The sequence below is a fragment of the Sinocyclocheilus anshuiensis genome, unplaced genomic scaffold (assembly GCF_001515605.1).
Source record: "Sinocyclocheilus anshuiensis isolate Anshui unplaced genomic scaffold, SAMN03320099.WGS_v1.1 scaffold815, whole genome shotgun sequence".
NCBI lineage: Eukaryota > Metazoa > Chordata > Actinopteri > Cypriniformes > Cyprinidae > Sinocyclocheilus > Sinocyclocheilus anshuiensis.
The window spans coordinates 287,406-306,797 of NW_015549621.1; the positions used below are offsets into that span (position 1 = coordinate 287,406).

A 19,392-nucleotide genomic window follows, 5' to 3' on the forward strand; every position below is an offset into this window, starting at 1 on the left:
GAGCATCTCTGTTAGATAAGGTGAATAAAATACAAAACCAGACATTGCGATTATGCTGTGGAGCATTTAAAACTTCTCCTGTATCAGCTTTACAGGTTGAAATGAATGAGATGCCACTGGAGCTTCGCAGGTTGAAGCTGAAACTGGTATATTGGGCTACTGTAAAAGGGCATTCAGAAATACATCCAGTTAAAGAAGTATTAGAAAACTGTTGGGAACATGAATACATAAATATAACTAGTTTTGGATGGAAAGCAAATAATGAGGCACATCAAATTGGAAAAGTAATTGTGATGTTTGCAATACTGTTGTGTTGCCAGTAACACCTCCATGGTTATTTCCAATGCCTGCAGTTGACTTTCAGGTTTTAGTGAGTATAAATGATAAAAACAGACAAGAATCTAAAGATTCAATAGTACAGAAATATTTAGATCAGAAATATATATCAGTAACTCATATATATACAGATGGATCTAAAGATCCTGAAACAGGACGCACAGCAGCAGCAATATATGTTCCAAGGTTCAGGTATAGAATAGCAAAAAGAACATCTAATCACCTATCAGTTTATACAACAGAAATTATTGCCATATCATTGGCTCTTCAGTGGGTTGAAGACATTAATATACCTGAAGTAGTCATATGTTCAGACTCTTTTTCAGCACTATCAAGTTTAAAGAGTGGTAAATCTTCAACTAGACAAGACATTTTATCAGACATTTTACAAAGTTTGTTCAGAATACAAACAAAAACAATGATCTCTTTTGTATGGATACCTGCACATATAGGAATAGAAGGTAATGAAGTGGTGGATCAAATAGCGAAAAAAACATTAAAACATCCAGACATAGAATTTAATGTTCCAATGAGTAAATTAGAAATAAAAGGGCTAATTAAAAAAGCATTAAAAGATATATGGCAAAGTAAATGGGATGGTGAGAATAAAGGACGGCATTTATATAATATTCAAAAAAACAGTTGGAAATGAGAGGAGAATTTTTGGGAATAGAAAGGAAGACAGCATAATATCTCACCTTAGAATTGGACACACTGCACTTAATCAATCATTATTTATAATAGGAAAAGATGAGTCTGGACTTTGTGTTAAATGTGATCTTCCTGAAACAGTTGAACATGTTTTAATAAAATGTAAAGGATATGACAACGAAAGAGTACAACTTACAGAAGCACTTCATATAGAAATAAATCAGATCTCACTTCAGAAATTGTTAAATAAAGATGTGACTATAGAAATGTTTCACATATTATTTAAGTATCTCAAAGATACAGAGTTAATAAACAGGATTTAAAGAATCACTACTAATTTTTTATTTTTTGTACCTTTACCGTCAATGCTCCACACTCCATCCTAGTAGGTGGCGGTAAATGCACCTAAAGCTGGTTTGCCAACCGCCATAAAACAAGTTGTAAATCAAGTTGCCACTAGCAGTTTCTCCAGGACACTAGAGGGCAGAATGATGAACGTAAATCATAGGGGCTGAACGATGAAGAAGAGTCTGCAGCATTCCGTAAACTCACGTGGAAACTAACAAGTAATGTGTATCTGTGTTTTGGTATGTTGCGCTTTGTTGTGGTTAATTATAATATGTAATTTGGCTGCACGCATATTCAGTTATCTTTTTAATTTATCTATAGGTCAGCTAATTTTAGCTGCTTCAAGATGTTCCTATAACAACTCCCAGCTGGATCACGGCAACTTATTAGACTGTATAATGTATTAGAATGATCCTGTTAACTGCAATTAAATCAAATATTGTCTTCAGGAGAGGAAGGCATATCAGTTGTATATTTTAATAAAAGTGTGATTCACTTACATGAAAGTCAGAGTAATGACAGTGACTAATTAATTTTTCGACCCTTTAATGACAGCTCCGAGTTACTTTTATGGTTAGATAAAAGTGAAATATTAGATTGTGTACTGTTGTGGGGAAGTATAATTCCATTGATATGTTTGGTCTTTCCTGCAGTATGAAGAATGGAATGCTGCTTATTGCTTAATTATAACTCTGATTCTTCTTAGACCCAGAGTACTCCTGAGAGAAGATGACAGATGCTTTCAGTAGCAGCAGTGAGGCAGTTCTTCACCGCACTGTCAGTGTGTCCATCACGACAGGCAGCCATGCTGGAAATTTGGTGCAGCTGTATCAGATAGCTGAGACGTGTCATTTTATCAGTAGTAATCGATTCAAAAAGGCAAGACAACATCTTTAGAAGTCTTCTGCCATGTTTACGCAAACCATATGTCCAACTGATCTATTTAGGGCATCAAAATGTCCTTTTTAATCGCAGGTGGCCTTACAGTTTCCAGATGAACTCCTGCCTGATGCCGTCCAGGTCTCTGCTGAAATAGAGAATGAAACCAAAGCCAAAACATTCATTTTAGGAGACACATCCTATGGCAGGTAAGAACCCTATTTCATTTACATTATATTTTAAAAGAGGTTTTTATCCAAAGCAACTACCACAGGTTAATTTTGAGTGGCTGCACAAGCAGAATTCTGACTTCCAGGCCTGTTTATTTCATTTTCAGCTGTTGTGTGGATGAGGTAGCGGCAGAACACGTGAGAGCAGACTGTATAGTGCATTATGGGCCATCTTGCCTCAGCCCATGCAGAAGACTACCCCTTTTGTATGTGTTTGGGAAAAGACCTATTGATGTCCAGCAGTGTGCTGCAGCCTTTAAACAGCTTTATCCTGACTGCCAAAGTCATGTCATCGTACTGTATGATGTCACCTATTCACATGCTATAGGTAACTGTTACTGTTCAGTGTACGCTACTGTTTAATAATGTTCATTTTCATGAATGTGTGCCTGAAGTTCATTTATCTCATCTCTCCTCAGGTGATCTCAGGATGCTTTTGTGTGATATCTACCCCAGTGTTGTGGTCGCTCTTCTAAAAACAGATCATTCCTGCATTGCTGAGCTGATACAGAACAGCTGTGTGGACACTGATCACATAGATTCACAGGATGATAGAGTCATTTTTAAATTTGGCAGACAGTTTACTGTAAAAGCAGGGCAGAGTGTTGATAATTACAGTATGTTTTACATTGGCCAGGAAGGCCTGACTCTTACAAACTTCATGATGACCTGGAACCATTGTGCCTTCAGCTCATTCAATCCAGAAACACACACAGGACGAGTGGAATCGGTTAAAATCAACAAGGCACTGATGAAACGCTATTATGCCATTGAGCAGGCCAAAGATGCCAGTGTGGTGGGCATTTTAGTGGGCACCCTGGGTGTCGCCAACTATCTGACCATCATAGAGCAGCTGAAAGACATTGTTCACAAAGCAGGCAAGAAGAGCTATATGTTTGCTATGGGAAAGATCAATGTTCCCAAGCTCGCTAACTTCTTGGAAATTGATGTTTACGTGCTAGTTGCCTGTCCAGAGAACTCACTACTAGATTCAAGTGAATTCTACAGACCTGTGGTGACTCCCTATGAGTTGGAATTGGCTTGCAATAAGCACAGAGAGTGGACTGGAGAATATGTCTCAGACTTCAGAGATTTACTGCCTGGTATGTCATTGTGTCATTTTTACAAATAATCCTAGAGCACTAAAAAAGATTTGTGATATTTCTATTGGGTTGTTTAATATATTTGTACTAATATGGGCTTTGAATAATGTCAGTGTCCATATATGGGATTGTTCTGGGCATCTAATTAAAAATATATGTTGTAGGTGGAAGCAGTTATGTGGGCTTCCCTGAACCAGACCAGTCTGCCATTGAGGAAGAGACCACAGATGTCTCTCTAATCACAGGAGCTCTGCGAACTTGTTCCACCACCTCATCGGAGATCATAAATGGCACATCAGAGTCGTCTTCACTCGTCTCAAGGAATCAGACTCTCACTATGGCCAACACAAACACAGCAGGTACTGAGCTGTAGTTACAGTGGTAATTCTTCAGCTTGTTAGCTTGGAATTGAAAAGTTTGAGTCATGCAAATGTAGAATACAATCATGATCTTTTCGTTTTGCAGCATCATTTTTGGCTGGCCGTAGTTGGCAGGGACTGGAGCCCAAACTGGGGCAGACACCAGTGGTGAAAGCTGTGGAGGGACGGAGAGGCATTGCAATCGCTTATGAGGAGGAGGGTGTGGGAAATAAAGATGCTTCAACACCTCTTCAAAAATCATAAAAGTAATTTATTATTGGACTGTCATAAGAAATGATCAGAGGATTACTTTAACACTCACAGCACATGAATCGCATCAGTATACTTAAGGAGATGTAATTGTAATAATACGTCTTTTGGGCACATGTTTTAATTCCCTTGGAAAGGGCGAGTGTTTCTTCTGCTACTGGTCAAAAATCAAGCAAGGTAAATTAATATTTGTTAAATAGAAGTTGTTCTATTGTGCTGCCAATGGTAGCAAATTATAGAAAGTGAATTTAATAAGAAAAAATATATAAATGTCAAATGTGCTTTAATGTTGTCTTTGTATTGATCAAAAATATGACCTCAATATAATAAGTGGAATGACTGTAGCACACAACCAAAGTGGGACAGCGAAGCAGCAAGCGCTTGCATGAATTTAACAATATTAATAATAAAAAAAAAATATAGACCTGAAAATACTGAAGGTTCTTCCCAAATGATCAAATCATGACATTAGTTCTAACTGTTGGATGAATGATTCATTCACATAGCTCATCTCCATTAAGTGCTTTGACAAAGAATGATGGGAATATGCCAATCTTCCCGTTGCACTGACCCTCAAGCCACTCATCATTGACTGAAAATGAAACAAAAAGTCAACAAAAATCATCTCTAGAATGCCTTAATAGTTCATACTGTATTTTATGCCCATATTAGTAAATTACAAGTATCACATTTTCAATTCCTACCTTTGGAAAGAACTGTGATGACATTTCCCTGTTTGAAATCCAGATCCTCGGGTAGAAGAGGCATAAGAGTACAGAGCCACCACTTTCTTATGAGGTACACTTTTATCCTTTCAGACAGCAGTTTTTGGAAGTGCCAGAAAATATATTTGGGGGTTAAGTTACTGGTAAAGCTGAACAGCAGTATGTCTTATTTTAATATTACTATTTTTAAGTGTAGTGTACAGTCAGATGTTATAAATAAGCAATATTATGCTGTTATTTCAATCTGTGAACATAGATGAGTCAAGCTGTTGTATTTTACCTCAGACGCCGAACACCACAGCGTAAGACGGTTATCCTTCACACTGTTCCACACAGCCTCCATTTCAGAGTCTTCAAGATTCACTCTCTCATCAAAGCCTTCCTTGGCATAACTGAAAGATACATTACAACTTTTTTTTTCCCTGAAATGTTTCAATACAGTGCTGGGAATGTTAAAATTGGTATAGTTACCATAAAGTTAACGTCGATGCAGGCAGCTTAAGTTTAAAGCTTATCGTCTGAAGAATGACTCCATATGGTTGTCCATGTGTAATTCTGATTGCTATAGTGAACTGAATGTGCACTTTCACAATGCAGCCTGAGAATTCCCTAGTGTTATTAGTCTGTGAGGAATACAGTAGAGCTTGAGAAATAATCATATTATATATAATCTGTTCATGATGCCACAAACATAATGAGGCTATATCTAAGAAAAGTTGGCCTTTTGATATGTTATGTAAGCACTGGTTGATAGTTATGTTAGTTGATATCCATTTTCTGTTAATAAACTGTGACTGTCATGATTATGTAGGGAATACTGAACCTCTGCATTCACAGTCTTCAGGCCTTCTGTACCCACTGGTCTACTAGGTGGTGCTCTTCTTGGTGGAGCTGGTATATCATCATTTTCATTTAATGGTTCAATCTATAAGAGGTCACGTGTGACATTTCTTAATAATGTAGGACACAAAAAGTAATTTAGCTGTAATGTGAGGAAATAATAGTGGTTTTTGGAGGACAGAATACGATGACATGGATTTCTACAAACAACATAATAAATGAGTTGCCAGAGAATTGACATCTATGATCTATCTATCGACAAACCACACAACTTTAATGGTTTGCTTTATGTGACAAAAACATTTTATTGTGATACCATGTACGTAAGTGATAGAAATTAAAATTTGTCATCATGTTTGTTTATGCTACTTCCGTGTTATCATAACGACAAATGCCCGACTCAGAGGTACGACTTTCCCAGGTGCACATGAAGGCATCAAAAGTAGGGTTGAATGATAAATCTATGTACAATTCATTACTGTGTGCCTGCATTTTGGTATTTACTCCCAACATTTTGCTACTTATTGCTGTTTGCAATACTTGTTCAAAATGCAATTACTGTACCTGCATTGGTGTTGATGTCATTGTAACAATATCCAAGGGTTCAAGGAAGTTATAAGGTACAAGACCCCGCTGGAAATAACGAGAGAGAGAGAGCGAGAAAAGAAAAGAGGGCATTTTTTCTACTTTGAACACGTGTTGATTACATTAGCAAGATATTGGAATGTTCTTTTGACAGTGAACACTGGCTGGGAGATTTATTTTTTGTTCAATGTATAATTCCACCTCTCCATAATTTCCTGTTCTCATTGTACTGTCCTCTATGATTAATTTTTTTTTTAATCTAACAAAATATACCTTCTCATTGAAAACAACATATGCCCAGTTGTCAGCTCCTTTCTGAAAAACGAAGACAATGATGCCAGGCAACACAGCCAGCTCCTCTTTGGTCTCAGGGTAAAACTCATAGAGAACAGTGTGTGGCTCACCTTCAAATACCCTGATGATAATGACATTTATGTAAAACGAGGACAAAAAAATACAAAAACTCTATAAACTGCAAATATATTTCAGCTCTAAAGAGTTAAGGTTAAGATCCATTAAATATCGTTCTTCGTGTCCATGACGCTAAACTAGTCTTACCTTAGTACTTCTGGGACTTTTGGTGTAGATGGAACATTGTCAGCCTAACAATACACAAATTAAAGTAATGCCCTGTGGTCATTAAAATGACAGTTTTGAACATTAGATTATCATTAATATTGTCTTCAAACCTCTCTCTGTTATGCTTATTTTGTTCTTATGTTAACATGTTAAGAACTTCATTACTTACTTGAGGCTGAAGTGGAGCAAACCCAGAAAAGTCATCTGCGGGTACAATAGAAGATACAACCTATAAATAAAAAACAATTTACTGGCCAAACAGAAAAGGGATCTCTTCAGTAACATTGCACACTGTATTGATGTGATAATGGGGATGGTGGGTACCTTGGCTTTTCCAAGATAGTCCTTTTTCTCCAGCTCTGCCACATAGTTCTTATTGGGTTTGAACAGCAGCCCTGCTCGAATCTCTACCAAAGGAAAGAGCTTCTGCTTCTGAAAAGAGGAAATCAGTGTTTATCAATTTTAAAACAACACATCAAGACAATAACCACATACAGTTCAAGCTGTTTTGCACTATGCTCATCAGTGTAATATAACAGAGTTTTTTTTTTTTTTTTTTTTTTTTTTTTTTTTTTTTTTCACTAAAAACCCTCTCAGATGGGAAGCTAGTTGCTGGAACACATAGGTATATATAGGCTATATATATAAGTTAATACATTCATTTTTCAAATAAGGGTATGCTGGTGCAACAATTTTAAAATGTCATTAATTTGTCATTAAAATTCTTACAAAGAATGTCACAAGAAGTACAAGGATGTAGAAGCATGACTGGTGACTAGTAGAAGTCATCTGTCTTGTAAATTTTGCCCCTCCTGCAGTTTACACAACTTCCCACAAAACCTACCCAGAAGCAGTTATTATGCAACATAAAATTTCACCAATTTCTAATTAGGAAAACTGCAATATGTTACAAAACAACAATATGCTACCAATTATTTTGAGATAATCTTCAGAACTGGCTTTATATCACTGCAAAAACTGCAAAATTATTCAGTGATTTCTGTTTAAAATTGTAGGATGGATAATTATGTGGAACAACTTTAGCAGTTATACCAGTATGGCTTCCAGAGCATGGTCAATATGGCTGAACTTGTCATCTGCCCTCAGGCTCAGTGCAGTAAGAAGATTCTCTTGAGCTCTCTCCCATTTTCCCAACTGAGCCTGTACTACTCGTTGTGCAGCACCTAAATCGCATATGACAAAATTACCATATCAGAGAGTGGACTGATTTGACTTAACCCATCAAGTGCGTCACTGCGAATAAATCAATCATTCACACTACTCACTCTTGAAATAACTGAGTCACTCGCACCACAACTATTAAGGAATAAAAACAATAAAGGTAAAAAAACAGATTCTGTGCACATAAAATGTTCAATGTGTGGCACATCTCTGGTCTTACCTCACAAGCATAGAGTTTATATCTCAGCCCTAGAGGTTTGTAATCTATTAGCTGATTTCCTCGTAACTGCTTAAACGCCTGCTGGAAATCCAGAAGAGACTCTTTAAACCTGAAGATACATTTATGGACATTTTAATAAAGTGTCAAGACATTTCTTCCGAAGAGACAGTATGTGGCGTTTTGTAGTCCCCTCTATAAGAACACTTGAACTATCCGAGTGGCGTAAAATATTTCTTAATGAAGAGATGGTAATGGCTTTACCTTTCCTTTTTGCAGAATGTAACTCCTCTCTGAAAAAAGGCAGCAGCCAGGTGCTCATCTTTGCCAATACTTCTGTCAAATGCCTTCAGATGTATAACAGGAATAAATTTCCCCATAAAGAGTGAAACCACTTTTACTTCCTTTTTACAGCCACAAGCTTTTTAAAAAAAGCAAAAACATTGTCAAATCATAATTCAAAGAGCATAGTAGTCAAGAAAATACCTTATTTAAATGTACTGTTTCTTAAGTAGCATAAAACACAGAATCTGCCATGTAACTGTACCTTTTCAGCTTCATCTAACTCACTGTTGTTTAAATAAAGACAGCCAATGTTGAAGAAGATCTTGGAGCTTTTCTCCTCGATGTTGAGGAATATCCTGAGAGCAGAGTCTGGGTCTCTTTGCTCCACACAAGCCACGGCCTCGTCCCACTGACAGAGAGTGCTTACAAATTACATGCTTCCTCAGAAGACTATTAGCAATGAACAAATGAACGCTGTTGCTCTCTGTTGTGAGCCCAGCAGAGGCAATCTGAAACTTTTCTTAGAGAATAGGCCCAGCCCATGCTCTGAGAGAGAGGACGTGATCAGCTCCATATGTCACTTGCTTCTTTATTTCTTGTTTCCTCACTTGCCAGTTGAGTAAGTTCACGTTTTTGGTGTTAGTAAGACATAATTATTATTAAAGGATTAAAAAAGTTTTTTTTTTCTAACAAGAACTTATTTTATTAGCTGCTTTTAGGTGTGAAGCACATATTACACATCTTACAAAAAAAGTGCTGTGGTGTCATGATTGTATCAAATGGTAAAAACATGCATGATACCCTCATGCATACCATGGTGCTAAATGATTACCAATGTATTTTGGTATTTACATGGTATCGCAGTGCCTGAAAAAAACAACCTTTCCTAAAAACCAGGGTCAAGTTTGAATAGACATCACTTTCTGATTAAGGTTAAGTATTTACCAAAAAAGAGGTTCACATGCTCTGTCTACAGCAACTGGAATGTCCTTCATCACCATATTCCAAATAAAGACAATGACATTATTTTCCTACAGGCTCTTATGATGTTCACAATCACTTATCATTCAGCTTAATTCACTTTTAGTCATTCTGCCAGGTAATTTAATCAATTCAATGTTCTTGACATCAGTACACAAGCAAGCACTGAATTTTAAAATGTGGGTGATGAGATCATCTGTATATTTATTTGTGTTCAATTCTTTCAATTTCTTTTTATCACTATCCTAAACGTCTTTCTATGGTAGCTTGACTTTTCAGGAAGGCAACGAAAACAGAACAAAACATTATTGTCAGCATGATACTATGTCCAAAAGAACATGATACTTTTGTGTTGGTGATATTTGAGTCCAGTTCAGAGAAGTACACATCTATGAATACTTTTTTTAAATTAAAAGTCTTGTTTTGTATTACACTCGTACCCCCCAGCAGAGGTGCGCCTCTCTAAGTTATAAGTTTGTAGAGGAGATTTGTGAGTGATTCAAACATTTTGTTCATTTCCAAACAGCCCTTGAATTCTATTTAAATCTATAAAATGTAAAAAAAAAATTAAAAAAAATTACGTGTGTATTTACGTTGTTAAATGTCGTTTGAAAAGTCAGTTAAAAAAAACAAGGTACAGCCATTATGGCGCTGGTTGCCCGAGCAACCGCTGGAGCGACAGGGAAGAGGAAATAGCCACTCCAGCTCCGAGATCGCTACGGTTGGGATTCATGGCATTTCCTGTCAGTGTAAATAGACAGTCGGCTGACATGGCTTCACTTTCAATCCACGACTGCCGTTGAGTAAACAAAAGGACATCTAACGAAGCTTTCTCCATGAAAGAGCCATTCTTCACTGCAGATGCATGCTGCGGTGGGTTAACGTGCTGATGTTAGCAAGCTAACATGGACCTTGGATTAATGCTCTACAACAGTTTGAAAGATGTAACATGGAGTACGACGACACTACCCTTGGATAGACTTGTTAGTGCCTACAGACTACCACAGATTGTAAAGTTGGACAGCGGTAAGGTTTGTCCTGAGTTGTGTTGGTGTTGTTGTGTAGCAGCGGCGGCAGCTGCGCGTGGGCGGTTGAGCTCCTGTGGAATTCCAATAATTAGCGCTTTGCGCGCTAAGCTAACGCGACCCTTCACTCCATGAACACATTCAGCGGAATACCTGAATGGAGGGCTTTACTGACATAACTTACACAGTCGACATCAAAAGTGATGCATTTTGTAGTTGTTCTGACTCGGATACAGACCAAACAGCCAAATAAAACTCGAAAAAGAGATGCATATATGTTAGCAAGCGAACGCAAATGAGCTAGAGGCCAGAGAGTTAAATAACAGACTCCAGGCAGTCAAACACCGGCCTCATAACATTTAATGTATATCATCGATTAAAAACCTCTTTGATTTTTCTAACTAGACCGCGATCCCCGTAACACCCTAAATTCTGAAACTTTAGAAAGAAGCTTATACTCGAGAAATACCATGCGTAAAGCACGAGTAATATAGTCTGATAACTTAACGGAGTTGTTCGTTAATCACTGCTTTATTATAAAGTGATTGCAATGTAAGTGCTGTTGTGTGTGAGCTGAGCTCTTTGCTCTGCGCAAAGATGGAGGAAGTCATAATGTCGGGAACTAGATCATTATCATTATGGGAACTGGGACACTATCATTAGACTCTTAACTGAACTCTTATGAGGGCTCACTGGGTACAACAGACACAACACCCATCTCACCTCTCATATTAGTTTGTGATTGCTCTACTTACAAATACTATATCTTGTCAGTATATAAATGAGTCAATTATGCCCTTCATGTTATTTGAAATCAGTTTTGTAGTGGGCTGACAGTTATACCTTTAATCACCACTTAACTGTAATTTTTTTTTGCACCGTTGTATGATTTTCATATATCTTTACAAAATTACACTATTAAGGTCACTGTTCCACACTGATGTGATATTGTTTAGCCTCAGGGGAATCGGTGGAAGGGCTGAGAGAAAATGACTACCTCTTGATTCATTCATGCCGGCAATGGACCACAATTACCGCCCATAGCCTAGAGGAGGGCCATTATGTCATCGGACCGAAAATCGAGATCCCTGTCCATTATGAGGGTAAGGCCACTCAGTTGTTGTAGTGCAGCATGTACTGTATCTAGAAATGTCTTTAGTTCTTTCTGACACTGTATTTTCAAAAAGAAGGCAAAAGAAAGAAAAGTTAGTCTGCTAAGATTCACTGTTTTCTTGCTACTTATTAAAACAGAAGTAGCAAAAATGTGCTGCTGTATTTCCCATCTGCTTTTAGTTGGAGTGCATTAGCTAATTGGTCTCTTCATAATTGACATTCCTCTGGCTATGGAGAGGGTCCAGTTGTCCACTTAAGGAAAAAAGACCTTCCTTTGAATTTGGATTTGGTTCGGTACAGACCTAGCAAACTGTCTATTTTATGTACTTATTGCACTGTTGCAGCATTTTTAGATAATTTGGCAAAAAAAAAATTTTTGTTTTTGTTTTGTTTTTTTCAGTTCAACGTGCCCAAATTGAAATAATTACTTTTATTTCTTTACTTTGAACTGAAATGGCCAAACAACATCTACATGAAATTATGTATATTTTAAAAATTTTTTTAAAGTAATGTATATATAATATGAAAGCATGGCAATGATGTCATGAGGTTACAAAATTGCTCTGTTTGCTGTTTGTTACAGGCCAGTTTAAGCTGCTGGAGCAGGACAGGGACATTAAGGAGCCAGTCCAGTACTTTAACAGCGTGGAGGAGGTGGCCAAAGCATTCCCTGAGCGAGTTTATGTCATGGAGGAAATAACCTTCAATGTCAAGGTCTGGTTTTGTGCTTGCAGCAGGCACTGTTTTTGATTAGACCCCCTGCGCTAATGTATCTTAGTATTGGTATAACCTAATATGCCTTAAAGGGGTCATATGATGCTGCTAAAAAGAACAGTATTTTGTGTATTTGGTGTAATGAAATGTGTTTATGCGGTTTAAGGTTAAAAAAACACATTATTTTCCACATACTGACGTGTGACGGAAATGTTACGCCCCTACCATACAGTGATGATGCCCTGTCCGGCCAGAGCGATGATTCAAAAACATGAAAACCCATTATAAACGAGGCATTCGTTGCATCCAGTGGGGACATAATTATGGATTATAATGCATCGCGCCAGAAAGGAAAAATTGAAATCGCATCATATGACCCCTTTAATCAGAATGGTTCTCAGGCATTGTGTGTGTAATGTGAAATATCTATTCAACATTTCAAAATTTATAGCAGTCCAAGGTCTTCTGTAAGACTAGCATTATTTAGAAAACATTTTTAGTTTAGCTGTTCAAATTGCTGTCTTCATTCTCCCAGATGGCGTCAGGAGAATCCAATGAGGACACGGAAGTGTACAACATCACGCTGAGCACTGGGGATGAGCTGACACTAATGGGCCAGGCTGAGATCCTCTATGCCAAAACATCACGAGAAAAGTCACGCCTCAACACAATCTTCAAACGCATCGGCAAGCTTAACTCCATCAGTAAGCATGGCCGCGGAAAGATGCCCTGCCTTATCTGCATGAACCACCGCACCAACGAGAGCATCAGCCTGCCTTTCCAGTGCCGCGGTCGCTTCAGTACCTGCTCCCCACTGGAGCTACAGATGCAGGAAGGAGAACACACTATTCGCACAATTGTGGAGAAGACCAGGTTACCTGTGAATGTCATGGTGCCCAGCAGCCCGCCACGTAATCCGCATGACCTCCATTTGATCCGTGAAGGCCACCGATACAAGCTGGTCAACATCCAGACCAAGACAGTGGTGGTGTGTTGTGCATTACGTTCGAACAAATTACTGCCAGTGCACTTCCCTTTGCACGTGTCCACAGCACTGCCTCGTTTACTGGTGCCTGAAGGGCTGCTTCAAGGAGAAGCCTGGCTGGAGACTGTGGTCCACCGCTGGTTTGCTTACTGCCAGGAGCAGTTCGACATTGACGACTACTCTAGGGCAGTCCGTGATGTGCGGGTGGATTGGGTTGAGGATGGCAAAAGTAGCGCAGGTGGAACGGGAAGTGGGAGTGCCATCTGCAACAGCAGCGAAAGCGATGGCTGCCCCTCACATGTGAATTTGCCAAGTTCTCTAAGCTCAGCCCGAGATGAGCTCACACAGTCATTTCATCGCCTGTCTGTCTGTGTCTACGGTAACAATCTCCATGGGAACAGCGAGGTGAATCTTCAGGGTTGCGTAAGCTTATGTGGAGATTGTGTGCCAGCAGAACCTCCGGATGCAGATTATCTGTTCCCTGAGCTGCAGGAGAGTTCTTCTGGCTCCCTTAAACCAGATGTGCCATACGAGGAACTTTGGTTGGATCATGTCAAGAACCCTGGATGTGTGCTAGACCACATCGAGGGTGTCCGAAATTCGACTGTCTCTGGCTGCACGACTGTACTGCCATACCCCACAGCAGGCCCCACAAACGCCTTGCTTGGTGCAGATGTCAATCTACCTCCACCTCCCGTGCCTCCAAAGTCTGAAGCTGTGAGTTCATTTATACTAGATGAATCTTAATATTCTGAATCAAAATTATTTTTAAAAATCCTTAACCAGTAAAACTCACACTACTGGAAGAATCACTGCTTGAACTACTGCTCGAATGGGAACCCTGATATCAAGTTTACATTAAAGTGTTTGTAGAAATCCTCATTCATTGATTCTCCCGATTTAAAAAAAAAAAATCCATGATTTTAAGGTTATTTGTCTGTTTTCCACTCTCAGATAGGGCAAAGTTTATTCTGGACTTACATAGTGACTTATTTGTGTACTCTGTTGGTCAGTCACTACAGGTCTAATTATTTTCCAAGTAGGAGCAAAGGTTACATTTCGTATGTTTTCAAGGTCTATTTGATCAATTTGCACAGCCTGTCTCAAGAAATCTGTATCTGTGTTCATTCACTCCCCCAATAAAGTAATTGTAATATTCACATTTCTAGAGCCATACAGTTTTTTTTTCTTGTTGCCTTTGCAGGTGAAGGAGGAGTGCCGGTTGTTGAACGCTCCACCGATTCCACCACGGAGCTCCAAGCAGGCAGGCTCAAGCAGTGCCACAGTGCCATACCCTCCTGCCAAGCCACGTCAGACAGAAACCCGCTCCCCAAGCCCAACACTATCCTATTATTCGTCCGGCTTACACCACATGTGAGTTATGCATTGTTTTGATTGACAAAATGGATATTGGTTTTATGTGAACTGCACTACTTATGACTGAACGATCCTCTTCTCCCTTCCCTCAATAGAGGTGTAGAGGGTGAGTCTCAGAGTGAGTCAGATGATCAGAACCATGCATGTTACCCATGTAACTGGATCAGACCAGATGCCAGTGAAGGCTCCAAGCCTCACCCTTGCCTCAATCCTTCGGTCAATGCCTCTTTCTCCCGCCTTTCCTGGCCAAACGATTTCTATGGTGCAGACTCGTATAAAGGTGAGGACTTCCCGACGATCCACTGCCGGAGTTATTCTAGTTATCCTCGGAAGAGGACCCCTGGTACTCCTAAGGCTTGTCCCTCAGGTTTGTTAGACTTCAACAGGCGAGCAAATGGTGAGGGGGGCGCTGCGGCCTCCAAGGCTCAACAGGTTTCCCAGTCTGCCCAGTTTTGCACCAAATCCACCAGCTACACCATGGAAATGTGCAGAGACAAATCCACAGAGGAATGTAACACTAAGCAAAACCAGTCCTGCCCTATCTTGCCTCCAAGACCCCATAAATGTAACGATACAAAGAAAGATGCAGATCCCGCTACTACAGTCACAGCTGATGTGGATGCTCTGGAGCTTGAGTCCAAAAGCTGCTCGCTCGATCGACCGCATCACGGCACTACAGATGTGTTTCCCATTTCGTATCCTGTAGCTACAGGGTTGTCTTGGCAACCACCAAGCAATCTATCAGGTATCTCCATTGAGGAGGTTTCTAAGTCACTACGGTTCATTGGTATGTCAGATGATGTTGTCTCTTTGTTTGTGCAAGAAAAAATTGATGGAAATTTGCTCCTGCAGCTAACCGAGGAGATTCTGTCAGAAGACTTTAAGCTAAGCAAACTTCAAGTGAAGAAACTCATGCAGTTTATAAATGGCTGGAGGCCCAAAATGTAAGGCTGAACAAGCAAGTCAGTCCAGAGCAAAACACATGCAACGTGCTGGAGCGATGCAGCCGTAAATATTGGCCTTCAGTATTGCATTAGACAGTTTTGTATCTCAATGCTATGCAGTTTTGTAATGATTTTAATAGCCATTTTGTTTAATATATACATGTATATAAATCTATATATTAATTGCTTTGTGTATTAACCTGTACCCATCTATGTAATCTCTGACCTTATGGTACCTGCACAACAGACTTTTATTTGCTCAAACCCAAAAGCCTTTGAAAAACCTGAAGATATTTTGACCCAAACTGTGGCCTACGTTTCTTTGGTTGTTGATCAATAAAGATGATTGACTTGATTAGGTGGTTTTTATTACTTGAACAAATCTTTTTAGGTTTACCATTTTGAGAAATAATATTTGCACCTCATTCAAATTAAGTTATCCTTTACCAAGTTGTGACACCAAACACGGTGGTAATCACACTAGCTCACTTTAGATGAAAATGCTCCCAGCAACATAATCTTTACACTAGTGATTAATGAAGGCTGATGTGTCCAAAAATAAAAGTGGAGAGGATGAAGAGTCAACAATTTCATATCAGATTACATTGACTTTTTATACTTATGACAATTTTGACATGTATAGATGCTTTATTTGATGACTAGTTTCCTTCAAAGCAGTGCAATGGAATATGACAACTGTGTTGTACAGTTTTCACAACTGTGTTGTTCAGTTTATCAACGCAAGGTCTGTTTAGTTTAATCTATAGTATCTAGCAGAACATTACTACAAAACCGTGTCATATGACAGCAGTTGTGGTTTTGAAAGCCTGGTCTTCACACTTTGAAAAAAAAAATACAAAAACCACATGAACTTGTGTTTCATTATGTTACCCACTATTTGGTTCAAACCCATGGTTCCCAGCCTATCCACACCCTGCCCAGTATATTGGGGTCAGTTGCCTGATCGAGCAAGCAGTCTACCTGATCTTCAACACTCAGGTCTTTCTCATTGTGTCGAGCTCGTATGTTGTGTTCTTTTTCGCCTCGGGCAACAGCCAACATTTCCTTATATTCTGGGGTCTTCTCAAATCCAAGACAGAGCTCCTCACTAAAACATCAACAAACCAACATGGTTAGAAATGTGTTTTCTGGAAATTACAACTGGTATGTTTTGTCATCCGTAAAACTATTCTGAAGTCTTCACAAGAATTAGGAAAAAAACTATATTCATTTAATGCAAGTGGTTGAACTTAATTACAAATTATCATGATATGCTGCCAATGTAAGTGTTAAATGGTCATGTATATTTGCCAGAAATCCACAAAAATGAGAGTTGTGTGGTTGGATCTACCTACCTTGTTATAACCGAGGGATTGGCTCCCTCTAGCTTCTGGCGAGCAAAGTTGACCTTCTGTAGAGGGAACCAGTTTATTTTTTTGGTGTTCACACTCTCTGTCCAGGTACCTCTTTTCTTCAGCTGCTTCAGCTCAAAGTTCTGTAACATGAGAAATAGTGCCGTTGTCTTTCACAATTCAGTTAGCCTGTCTCTTTGATAATGACTCGATGTCTAAGCCTCAATTCTTAGGTGGGGAAAAATGGAAAATGTTAAACAGGTCTACAATGAGGGCAGATCACTTTGATGATTACATTGAGGGCTACCTGTATTTGGCAATAAGGAAAGCAAGCTATTTGTTTCTGTTTGCATGGTTATAATCTGCTTTGAGTTCTTCTACCTTCCAGTCGAGTGAAGGCTCCTTCACAAACACATCCATGGTGTTGAGCAGCAGGTCTGGGTCATCTCTGAAGGCACGTAATGAGTGTACCATCACACTCTGGATGAGACCAGACTCTGCCATGGGTCGCATCAAGTTTATAAACTGCCGTGTCAGCCTAAATGGCATCAGTTCAGGCACTGGGAGGAACTACATGCAACATGTAAGACAGGTTATTGTTCTTAACTCTTAATTAAATCATCAAGTCAAGCTGTTCATCAAACTTGTGTCTAAATTGGTACAGCAACTGTTTGTACCTGTACTTGTCAGAATCATTGAACGGTCAGTCAAACAAACTACTGAATACCAGACAAAAAGCCCACCTGTGTGGCTGATCCAAAAGCATGACCGAAGTCGATGCCAATCATACCACCAGTCTCTGTGTTAATCATGAAGTTAGAGAGATGCCGATCACCAATGCCCAGAATCCAGTGACTGATGCAGAGCACAGCATGAGAGCTGCTGAAATGTGACCTTAGTGAAAGAAAAGCTTCAGGTGTGGTACTCATCCTCACAAAAGCACGCCTGAAAACAAGCATTCATGCCATCATTAATTCCTTTTAGAATGAACAAACATCATCAATGAATTACTATATGATTATCATAAAATTAAAATACTGCAATGTATAATGCAAAGAGAAATGCTGGCATACTTTAACAAGTCATTAGGAACCATCTGCTCAATTCTCCTAAAGTTGTTCACAGTGTCTACACGTTTTGCTTTCCTGTAGGGAATCAAGTGTAAATGTATTAATAAGTATTAATATTATTTATACAGTACATGTTCTAAAGCCATTGTAGAATGCTGAGTCACTGACCCTTGACAAGTTATAAAACAAAGTGATAACTTACTTGTACAGTTCAGCATATCGTCTAATGCCGTCCACCTTCTCAGCAACTTTACTGACCCAGTCATCATAGGACTCCTTGGGCCTAAAATGCATTAAACCAAAGTAATGCTTGATGCACTCAATGCAGGGTATGAAAGCAGAAACTCTGCATGATGATTTGTTTTATTAGCTGGAATAAGGAATAAATACTCACTTCGTGATTGTCCTCTGCTGCTGTTCAGTCCTTCTGCTGGAGAGGAAGTCTTTCAGAGTGCAGGTGTTCTCCATCCACTCAATCAGGCCGATCCTGTAAACACCAGCATACATTAAAGACCCCAAAAGACCAGTTAAAGACAGGCCAGCACACAAGTTGAGTCATGAGAAGCCCATCCTAGTACCTGCCAGAGGCGGACAAAGTACTCAACTCTATTACTTGAGTGAAAGTACAGATACTGCTGGTCAAATATTACTCCATTACAAGTAAAAGTTGTAAAGACAGATTTTTACTTAAGTAAAAGTACAGAAGTACTTGCTTTTAGAAGTACTTAAGTACCAAAAGTAAATTTCCTTTTTTATGTCAATGCACTGTTTTATTGTTGTACGTAATACTTGCAATACTTCTGATGCAACTTAGAATACATTACACCTACTAGCTTGTAGTATCTTTGGAATAAAGAGCTTTTAGAATGTTAAAAACCTATGGGGGAAAAAATTAACACCCCTACCCACCCCCACAAAAGCAGGATGGTAGTGATGGCAGCTCTCACAGTGTGTGTGCACACATCTATGTGTAACCATTTGTCCACATTTGAACAGAGTGGACAGTGAAATCCTATAAATACAGAGTGATAAGGAAGAAAAAAAAAAATCAAACCTGCTTTAAAACCCAACAACACAACTGTAGCTGTACAACTTTACAACAGCAACACTGCTTTAACAAAAAACCAAAACAGCAAGACCTATTTGACATAAAAAAAAATTGTTTTTAAGAACTGTATAATCGCTCTCGCAGTACTTTGATGTCACACACAGAACGGTCTGTGCAGTGCTGCTTCAAGTCCA

At 39.0% G+C, this 19,392-nt stretch overlaps 3 protein-coding genes and 1 pseudogene across 5 annotated transcripts in view; 2 read left to right on the forward strand and 2 right to left on the reverse strand.

Moving 5' to 3' along the window:
• The first annotated feature begins 1,462 nt into the window (after positions 1-1,462).
• Positions 1,463-4,556, forward strand: LOC107659448 (diphthamide biosynthesis protein 2-like). 2 transcript variants are annotated; one of them, XM_016448396.1, is made up of 7 exons: positions 1,463-1,574; positions 2,042-2,214; positions 2,311-2,423; positions 2,552-2,772; positions 2,864-3,547; positions 3,712-3,906; positions 4,013-4,556. In XM_016448396.1, the coding sequence occupies exons 2-7, from the start codon at positions 2,065-2,067 to the stop codon at positions 4,168-4,170; spliced, it is 1,521 nt and encodes a 506-aa protein (XP_016303882.1). In that variant the 5' UTR covers positions 1,463-1,574; positions 2,042-2,064; the 3' UTR covers positions 4,171-4,556. The 2 variants fall into 2 exon arrangements, with proteins under 2 accessions (XP_016303882.1, XP_016303881.1); XM_016448395.1 differs by having other exon boundaries at positions 1,463-1,553.
• Positions 4,557-4,647: 91 nt separating this feature from the next.
• On the reverse strand, positions 4,648-9,025 carry LOC107659449 (neutrophil cytosol factor 2-like; annotated as a pseudogene).
• Positions 9,026-10,242: 1,217 nt separating this feature from the next.
• LOC107659447 (GRB2-associated and regulator of MAPK protein 1-like) lies at positions 10,243-16,083 on the forward strand. Of its 2 annotated transcripts, none has more exons than XM_016448393.1 (6): positions 10,243-10,596; positions 11,552-11,698; positions 12,292-12,422; positions 12,958-14,124; positions 14,612-14,781; positions 14,880-16,083. In XM_016448393.1, exons 1-6 carry the CDS (start codon positions 10,476-10,478, stop codon positions 15,730-15,732), a joined length of 2,589 nt encoding a protein of 862 aa, XP_016303879.1. In that variant the 5' UTR covers positions 10,243-10,475; the 3' UTR covers positions 15,733-16,083. The 2 variants fall into 2 exon arrangements, with proteins under 2 accessions (XP_016303879.1, XP_016303880.1); XM_016448394.1 differs by having other exon boundaries at positions 10,244-10,596; positions 11,558-11,698.
• Positions 16,084-16,430: 347 nt separating this feature from the next.
• Positions 16,431-19,392, reverse strand: part of LOC107659432 (DNA-dependent protein kinase catalytic subunit-like) — a 41,633-nt gene continuing 38,671 nt past the window's right edge. The window contains 7 exon segments of the mRNA XM_016448380.1: positions 16,431-16,836; positions 17,084-17,223; positions 17,462-17,650; positions 17,824-18,025; positions 18,154-18,225; positions 18,353-18,433; positions 18,545-18,637. Coding sequence (XP_016303866.1) covers positions 16,632-16,836; positions 17,084-17,223; positions 17,462-17,650; positions 17,824-18,025; positions 18,154-18,225; positions 18,353-18,433; positions 18,545-18,637 — 982 coding nt within the window. The 3' untranslated portion in view covers positions 16,431-16,631.